General features: G+C 41.1%; 1 protein-coding gene across 1 annotated transcript; it reads right to left on the bottom strand.

Annotated features, from left to right (window-relative positions):
- Positions 1–7638: 7638 nt before the first annotated feature.
- LOC104961458 (SRSF protein kinase 3-like) lies at positions 7639–9306 on the bottom strand. Its single transcript, XM_010789753.1, has 3 exons — positions 9070–9306; positions 8813–8905; positions 7639–8288 (listed from the first exon to the last, which is right to left on the bottom strand). The coding sequence occupies exons 1-3, from the start codon at positions 9161–9163 to the stop codon at positions 8101–8103; spliced, it is 375 nt and encodes a 124-aa protein (XP_010788055.1). The 5' UTR covers positions 9164–9306; the 3' UTR covers positions 7639–8100.
- Between the last annotated feature and the right edge of the window lie 533 nt (positions 9307–9839).

The following is a 9839-nucleotide window of genomic DNA, read 5'->3' as shown; positions in this document are numbered from 1 at the left end:
ATACACATTATTTTCTACCACAAGAAGGTACCAATGCCTGTATCCATTATTGTGCAGTGTTGTTGAAACAGGACTATTTATGTAATTAACCACTGAGCCAGGGCATCCAGTTCTGCTGTAATGTTGAGGGTGAGTCATACAACCAGATGCACACAGATGCACAATGAGAGAGTGGCATAGCCTGAGACCGCCTGACTCGAGGATCCACAGCATGTCACAGTAAGTACCTGTAATTCATCAGCGGCTTCATCCTCTGTGTGGTCTGCTTCTAGCAACCACCACACTGCTCACCAAGCAGTGTTATTTATTAAATCCGGTGTTGTGATGAGATACCACAAGGCCGGCACCACTAAAGTATAAAGTTCCACTTTCAGAAACCTCACTGCCATTAGGGTTTGGAACTGACATTAAGGTAAGTTACTTCTTCAACCGGAACCCAAACCAGTTAGCATCAAAGCACTGCATACTGCAGCCAAATCCAAATGATACATTATTTCATTTAAACATCCAGGACATATCCTTTGCAAAGGATATTTGGCCCACCATGGTATGGCATTTCATCTCTACTAGGCAACTGTTTTAGCCCTTGTTTGCAGACCTAAATGGCAGAATAGGTGGTTTGCCATTTTTCCCCAAAACGACATAGCCTATATGCCCTTTGGAGAGCGCCAAACACATGTTGTGAAAAATGGTCAATGATAACTGTTAAAGTAAAAAAGTGATTTCACATGCACATATTGCCTGTGCGGTATAAGCAATGACAAAATGTTAAACTCAGTAGTCAGTATACATAATGAATGAATGTGCTTTCCATGCTTGAGGCTGTCCTTAGGCTAAATGCTAATTTAAGCATGCTAATATGTTCACAATGGCAATACTAACATGCTTATGTTAAGCTAGTTTAATGCTCCTGTGTTCATTATCTTGTTTCACGCTCACATTTGCAAAGTAGCACTAAAAACAAAATGCAACAGAGGCTTATGTTATTAGTTTTGCAAGTGTTATACACTAAAGCATTGGATAAGTAGCAACTTTAATTCAGGGTAAGGCACTATGCATCCAAGTAAATAATGCATATGGGCATAATGAACATTTTAACTTTTTGGGAATTCCAGCATAAGTATCTTAAAACAATTGTATGCCATTTGTTTGCCCTATCTCATTCTGTAGAATGAATTCCTGATTATCTAAAGAAAGTGGATGATAGACAGTTCAACAACTAAGAGAGTCACAGAGGCAGGTGTAGATCTACCATAGCATGTTTCTTTAGGTGAGAGTAGGTGTAAAATGGAACTAATGAAAAACATTAGACTTATGGATCAACATCTTGTGCATTGCGAGCATCAGTGCTTTGGGAGTCTGTGTGGTCCTTTTCTGCTGCTTTCAGTTCTACTCGACCTACCCGGTTGTTTCCCTCAAGAGGCAAAACATCTTTCATTTGTTCAGAGCCAACCTACCACAGTCAGCCTCACTCAGTTGGAATTTGTTGACTTTGACCTACCACACTGTGTGTCAGCCATTTGAAGGTCTCCTATCATGCAAAATGCACTTTTTGATGTCTTTTATACATAAATGTGTGTCCCCGGTGTGTCAGGGGACTCACAAAGTGTCAGAAAATATGCTATCAGAAACAATGCACGACGTGTTTTGGACGTAATATGGTCGGTGTTTACATTAGCAAGCATCGCTAACACTCAGAGCTAACCTGTACTGGAGAGAGTATGTGTAAAAAAGCAGGATATATAAAGGAACTCACCTTGTGGTAAACCTGCAAGAGAAAAAGCATTTGACCTCCATACTGTTTCAGAAATAATCCTTGATGTGGTTATTTTTCCACCAGGGAGGAAGGGGGGGCGGCGGCCTAGCCTCCTCTATTGACCAGCCGCCACTGTCTATAACCATGCATTCCGGGTGCTACGAAGCACTAAGCCTGCAGTATAGCCAGAAAATAACATGGATATTCGACAGTCTTCATCAATAATTAATTAATACTAATTAATTGTTAGTTTTTATGATATCTTGAAACAGCAGCTACAGAATGATAAAAGTTATAGAAAGCTTGTGCTTAATAAAGGTGGTCAGGCAATGGTAGGAGTTAGGAACTTAAACCCCTATTTTAGGCTGGGGAAAAACTGTGGTAAAGGTTAATGAAAAGCAATTGAATGTAATTACTGTCTGTTATAGGATGCAAACTCCAGTCTCCTCCGTTCAAGTCAACCATGCCAAACAATTGTGGTATGTCAGCATTTGGCATAAATCATGAAATAACTTCCAATATGGACGTATTTCTCACAATACTGATCTACAGTCAAGTCTTAGAATCCCAAATCCACCTAATAGTTTTTCGCCTTTATGGAAACTAGGACCACCTTGAAAACCAATTCAGACACAAGACCAACATGGAAAGTGTCCAGTTCTGGTAATACTAAAAAAACAGCAAAAGGATGATCACCAATAACCACCAAGCCAACCATCTCTGTGAAAGTGTTCCTGTGTGACTAAAAGGGTTGACGTGGAGTCAGTGGTGGTTTCTATCAAGAGCCCCTTGGCCACCACAAGTTCCTTCCAGTCCCTTGATGTCCTGTTTGTTTTCCCTTTTGTCAGAGCATGGTGTGACGACTGGTTACTGGCCAGAGGCTGTCATGAAGGAAGAGACTGACCACAAACTGTCTGGCGGTAGTCACACAGGCAGCAAAATCAGAATGTGTTTGTGCGACAGAGACCCACAGAGATACAGTATATTTCTTCTATAGGTCTGTATTTTTTACATAAGTTTTACTCCTGGAACTTCCTGACCTTGACCTCAAATATCTTTCCAGATGTCAGACTACCTCTACAAACCGGGTAAATCTATTTGACATTTTGACTTTCTTGGTCATATTGTGGTCTTTACATCATGCTATATGTACTGCAGCATATGTAAACAGTTTACAGCAGAAAATGTCCTGTGCAAACCACGACACTGCCGTCATTTCCTTACCATGTCAGATGTTGGTTAGTATGTAAGCTTTCCAAATTGCAAAGAAAACTGACTATGTAGAACAATACTTTTTCTCCAAAGCATTTTTGCTTGGAGTAAGAGGAAAATACATTTCAAAGTTTGCAATGTTTTAGAATGCAGTTTGTGATCATTCGGTTTGAACCAATATCCTTCACACAAGGGACAATGTCAGCACAAAGTGGTTTTTGACATCATCAGCAGTCATAAAAATAGGTTTATCTTATATAAATACTAAATAGTTTTATCTTATACAGTATATCCGGAAGGTTGGTGACTTCATCCTCGAGGTTGACGGCTGCTCCATCTCCCCGTCTCCTGAAGCCCGCAACCTGGGTGTCATCCTCGACTCCACTCTTTCCCTCCACTCCCACATCAAGTCTGTGACCAAATCGGCCTTTTTCCATCTAAGGAACATTGCCAGACTCCGACCGTCACTCTCGGAGTCGGTTGCAGAAAACCTAGTCCATGCGTTTATCACCTCCCGCTTGGACTACTGCAATGGTGTCCAGTTTGGGGTACCCAACAAAACCCTGGACAGGCTCCAGTTTGTTCAAAACTGTGCTGCTAGAGTGCTCACACATACAAAGCCGTGGCAGCACATCACTCCCACCCTCATCCACCTCCACTGGTTGCCGGTCAAGTCCCGCATAACTTACAAAGTCTTCCTCCTCACCTACAAGTCCCTCCATGCCCTTGCCCCCCAGTACTTATCGGACATCCTTCACCCACATGCCCCACCCCGGAACCTGCGGTCTTCAGACTCCGGCCTGCTTACCACCCCCCGCACCAAACTGCGAACCTTCGGGGACAGAGCCTTCAGTGTGGCAGCCCCCACCCTCTGGAACGCTCACCCTGCGGAGATCCGCAACATCCCCACGCTTGACGCCTTCAAAAGGGCCCTCAAGACCCATCTATTTGGTAAGGCCTTTGGCCCCTAATCTATTTGTTGTTTTGTCTGTCTGACTGGTTGTCTGACTGCCTTTTGTTTTTGTTATGTTTGTTTTGCCCCTGTTCTTCTTTGTAAATCGACCTTGGGTCTCATGAAAGGCGCTATATAAATATATATTATTATATTATTATATAGTCAGTATCTGTGTGTTTCGGGTTGGTGAAGGGTTGATAAAACATGATGTGTATGTTAAAGATACAATTAGTGTAGATGGTAAACAGGCTTGCCAAACATATGGTAACCACTGAACCCTTGAAATCATGGGTGGATTACTAAATTGGCCTAACACAGGCCCCGTGGCCCCAAAGTGTGACCTGGCCTCCAAATGTCAAGAAAGATTCTAAATGACAACCAAGAAAGATAAAACAACTTCAAAGAGACACGAAGACTTAAAAGAAATGCAAAACGACAGGTAAGATCCACAAATCAAACATGATACAAAAAGAAAGACTAAAAAAGTTACCACTAAGAGATGCAAAACAACACAAAGAAACTACAAAGACACACTTAGGGACAACAAAGACACAAATAAACACAATTCAGCTTCTAAGACTGCAAATGACACAAACCCATGAGGTAAAAAGGACTTAACAACTAACAAATCTGTGTTACAGATTTCTACGGTTAGTAGAAGAGGTGGTGGGGATATTTGTATGTCTGTTCCCAGAGGCCCATTGTCTCATAATCTACCCCTAGTTGAATCCGGCCAACTCTGTCACCCACACAGCAAGCGAGGGCTAAGGTAATATTTAGGGACGCATGGGTTCATAGCTTCACTCCAAACACACCTCGCTCTGAAAACAAAAGTTGGAACCTGGGAAGAAACCAGGGAACTAAACATGTGGTTCTTTTTTTCTTTTTTTCTCTTCCCAGCAGTGACGGGAGACTATAAATATTAGCTAGTGAGTACTTGGCCATCACAAGGACTTCAGTGGATAATACAGGACATTCACAAACTGTCAGATCTGAACTAGTGAATCAACTAAAGGCGTAGTTAATTTAAAGAGATAATAAAACAGATTTTTTAAATCAATTTTCTTGAAAAAATGCTCCATTCAATGGGTAACATTCATGGATGCTCTCTATCACTGGTGTTTGCTTTCTGCTCGGCCCTCATCGTTCTGTTGAGCAACGGATACTCAGAAGCCTCCATGTACAACATGAAAGGTAAGAATTACTTTTGCTTCGCTGTAGAATTATTGATCAAATAATGTGTCCGTATGTCCCGGCCCAGTCCGGGAGCTTGATACGCTCTGCCTAGGGAGTAAAAATCACCTTTTTTGTTTTTTAAACCAACCCAAACTGGCTGACCGGAAGCTTTGTCCTCTATACCCTGACATTGCATAAATCCCTGTGGGGCTCTTCAGACCAGATCAGTGATCATAATTTACCCCCTCCTGTAGGTGACTGACATACCACATGGGATTGCCCCAACAGCCTGCAGAAGTACGAGAGTATCACTGTGGACGCTAGATTTAGATATTAATGTGACTTACCTTCAACAAAAGAGCTTTATCTATTAAGAAGTGTATAGAATCTGGTTTTGATTTAACCTCCTGTAAATGTATGCCTAGAACTACAAACGTATGACATGCAGACACAAAAGAGATTGATATGTTATTTCTTCCACAGGTATCTGTTCTTATAAGGAAAAGCACTACAAACCAGGAGAGACCTTCCGGAGAGGCTGTGACAAATGCTTCTGCCATGACTTTGGCTCCAACTGCTTCTCGTGAGTAGATCATTCCACTAAAGTCATAATAATTTATTTAAAATAAGTCGTAGTCCATTTGGCTAGGCTGAATCAGATTGAAATACAACTTTTAGTTAGTTTTCTATTAAGTTTGCATTGGCTTTGCTGTGAAAAAATTAAAGTGGTTTAATTAAAATAATGATTTGCTGATGGGCATGTAGGAAGAAGCTGTTGTCTCGAGAGATGCCACTTATGCTGCAGATCGTGCATTTAGAAGTTTGCTGTCGAACTGTTTTCACATTGACTCGGCACTGATTTACTTTGCACACAGATCCCTTCTCCATTAAGTCAAAATTGCTACATTATTTAAAAACGCATATTCTATCTTCCACCAAGGTGTCAAGCAAGTAATGGAATACCACAGAAGTCATGTTAACCTGTGTCCATCGCAACAAATACCTGTGTTTGCAGCCATAATTGCCTGCATTTAGTTTCACTTCATGCAATCTGGTCAGATTATGTTCTCACTGTAATCCAACCTACTAAGGTTTGCTTGGAAACAAATGTGAAAACATCTCACAAGCGGTTTTTTTGGTCCACACAAGGTCCAATACTGTGTTCACAACTGCTAAAACTAACCACACCAGAAGTCAAAGGCATTTAGCTCATTTAAAACGCACATAACCTCTTGTCTCCTAACTCGTCTCTCCTTTACCATTCCAGGCCAATGAAGCCCACCTCTTGGCCCAAGAAGTGTCGTCGGCTCAGGACTGAGTGTGGCTACACGGTGGTTTATAAAGAAAACCCACTGGTGGAGTGCCGAGCTTACAGCTGGATAGGATGACATGCTTGACTTTAATAATCTATTTTAAATATGTAAAGAATGTATGTTGTACAAAGTTCATATACTGTTTGTATTTAATCTAGATCCTGGACAGCATAACCTTGACGATATTCTTGTAATTATTTCTAATGAGAAGTCAAATCAGAGTTTGATGCTTAAGGGTTTATTGGACACAAGTCACAGCCAATGTTGTTGAATAAGGTACTGAGAAAGTTACTGTAATGAGAAGTATTTAGAGAAAGCAATGAAAGTCATTTTTTATAAATAAATGTGACCATGAAAGTAAACGTAGTCACATAGCATTTACATTTGTATTAAATCAAATAGCAAATATTCAATCGTTCATGTTTTATGAAGTTGCAGGACAGTTTATTTTTGTATTTTATTTGTAATTTAAGGATATTTGTTTTATTTTTTACTTTTTGTTAGATGAAGAAAGTGTAGGGTTATGGTTAGCTTTTGCCCATTGATCTGTTTATGGGCAAGCATTTTCAAGATTTTCTAGCCAATTGGGGGCAGCAGAACTCCCTGGAAACACACATATGACATATAATCACCATTTTGAGGGTATATTGCAAACACATTAGGAAATATGTTTACACAGAATTAGCATTAACACAGAGCCTGATTCTGGCAACATGACTCTGTCTCTTAAGCACCACTTTCTTCATCTGCTAGTTGCTAATGGAAGTCTGTTGTTTGTTGCTGGGCATGCGGTCTGTCTGCCAGCAAAAAGGCAAAACAGTTCTGTAGAGATGTATGTGCAAACCCTTTCAAATGACACAGTCATTTGATTTTCTGTTAAAGAAAAAACTATTGATTTGTGAAGCATAATAAATGAAACAAAGTATAGTTAATTTCCACCTGTTGAAAGCTGTTTGGAACATTGATTTAAATAAAATTGGTTTGATTTTTCTACAAGGAGCTTTCTTTTTACACCAGCAGGAAGCTCTATGAAAAAACAGTTTGGGACATGTATGGAATTGAAAGTCACACTTGAATAAATCTAAAACAGTGTGTGGGGTAAAGTGTGCCTAATCAGTTTATTTTAAGATTAAGGAGTTTCCTTATCCAAATTGTGTTGGTGTTATATATTGTACATTTGGAATAGCCCTGTTTGACAAATGTGTGATAGAGCTTTATTAATAAAGGTGATTGATGTTTCTGATTTTAATCTGAATCTTTATTTGGCTTTTGAAAAGCTCAACAAAAAGAAATGCAACCTTAGAGTACACACCATTTGAAATATTGTGTGAATCTTACATTTAACAAAAACATGTGTAATTAACATTCAATAGCATGTAATAATAGCTGCATTCAAGTTTACATTGGATCGCTTTCTTCACTGGTCAGCAGTGTTAGTGAAGCCAGAGAACATCAGAATCAAATCACACTTTAAAGAGATGCTAAGGTCTGCCATGTAAAGACTTCCATTCAAAAAGTATAAAAGCGCCCCAGCAGCAAAAAGTGCGTAATGGGGCTTCAGGTGAGTAGAGCATCCTAATCTCTATATGGTGCTGGACATTATCACATTGACCAACAATTCACAAATCAAGTCAGTGAAATACAGTCTTCAAAATGGTTCTACTGCGAGAATCTCGCTGTGAGGACTGTTAACAGGATGTCAGCCAAGGGTGTTGGAGACACTGTGCAGCGGTGGCCCTCCTCTCTGGATGGAAGTCCAACATGCGAAGAAGGAAGTTTGAAAAACCAGCGGCATCCTCCAACAGGAAGTTGTATTTCTCCACCAGAACGTCGTAGAGTCTCCAGAGCTTCAGTGGGCCCACACGACGAAGATTACCTAGAGGAAATGCAACCAGAATAGGGCATCTTTGCAATTTTAAAATGAATCAGTAGGGCAATATCAGGGGTGTACTGGTAGAGAAACTAGGGGAAGGGGGTTTATACAGTATACTGTATATGACAGGCAGTTACGGTTTGGGATTGGGAGACTGTCATTGCGTATAAAACATCACAACTCCAGGCCGGAATTAGAGGTGTCATTTTAGTTGAGGGTGGGGGGATTGTTACGCTCTCATAATTTTTTCAAAGAAACTGCATTGTCAATATCTTTTTGAGGGAAACACAGTTTTTCCTTGATACTCTTTTTTTGGCACATCACAAATATGTTTCTGACATCTGTTTGGGTCCCACGTAAAACCAAAAGACAACAAGTTTTCTGTAACTCTAAAGTCTGTAATTGAAATTGTAACAAACCCCTAACACCATATTCTAAGCCGAACCATGATCTTTACTCAAACCAACTAGTTATCATTTAATGTGAAGACGTGCTCGCACACAACATGCATAAAACTGCAGACTTACCTCTGGGGCTGAAGTACTCTGCAGAGTATTTACCCGACAAGGCAACAACTGGCGGAATTTGACCAAGCAGCTCCATGATCTGGGCTATATGGTCTGAGGGGAGAGAACAGAAATGCAAGCATGAGACACACAAGTGTACAGTACACATAAGCATACACTGCATCAACAGTTACAAGCAGCAACAGTGTAATCCTATTTAATCCTGTGTCAGTGTTTGTCACGACTCTGTCAGTGTCAGCAAACTGTACTAAATGTACCTTCTTCCAGAGAAATGGACTCGCCAGCTTTGGGCTCAAACAGGGAATCTCCAGTGACCAACTCAAAGGCCTGAGAGAATGTAAGAGAAAACATAAAGGGTAAGATGCATGAGTTAGCGTCTATAAGGACTTAACATGGACTCATCACACAAACACCATCACCAAAACAGCTCGACAGCGGCTCTTCTTCCTCCGCAGGCTGCAGAGGTTCAACATGGACTCCAGGATACTCTGCAACTTCTACAGGTGCACCATAGAGAGGATCCTGACCTTCTACAGGTGCACCATAGAGAGGATGCTGACCTTCTACAGGTGCACCATAGAGAGGATCCTGACCTCCTACAGGTGCACCATAGAGAGCATCCTGACCTTCTACAGGTGCACCATAGAGAGTATCCTGACCTTCTACAGGTGCACCATAGAGAGGATCCTGACCTTCTATAGGTGCACCATAGAGAGGATCCTGACCTTCTACAGGTGCACCATAGAGAGGATCCTGACCTTCTACAGGTGCACCGTAGAGAGGATCCTGACCTTCTACAGGTGCACCATAGAGAGTATCCTGACCTTCTACAGGTGCACCATAGAGAGGATCCTGACCTTCTACAGGTGCACCATAGAGAGTATCCTGACCTCCTACAGGTGCACCATAGAGAGCATTGACCTATAGAGAGCATCCTGACCTTCTACAGGTGCACCATAGAGAGTATCCTGACCTTCTACAGGTGCACCATAGAGAGGATCCTGACCTTCTACAGGTGCACCATAGA

The sequence above is a fragment of the Notothenia coriiceps genome, unplaced genomic scaffold, assembly GCF_000735185.1.
Source record: "Notothenia coriiceps isolate Sejong01 unplaced genomic scaffold, NC01 NC01_scaffold00033336, whole genome shotgun sequence".
Taxonomy (NCBI): Eukaryota; Metazoa; Chordata; class Actinopteri; order Perciformes; family Nototheniidae; genus Notothenia; species Notothenia coriiceps.
The sequence above is the reverse complement of the archived record's forward strand: the minus strand, read 5'-3'. Positions and strand labels throughout refer to the sequence as shown.

Coding starts and splice junctions, on each gene's coding strand:
- LOC104961458 (XM_010789753.1), bottom strand. CDS start 9,163: ATGTTTTCTCTTACATTCTCTCAGGCCTTTGAGTTGGTCACTGGAGAT. Junction 8,906..9,069: donor GTCCATTTCTCTGGAAGAAG/GTACATTTAGTA, acceptor CTCTCCCCTCAG/ACCATATAGCCCAGATCATG. Junction 8,289..8,812: donor AGAGTACTTCAGCCCCAGAG/GTAAGTCTGCAG, acceptor CATTTCCTCTAG/GTAATCTTCGTCGTGTGGGC.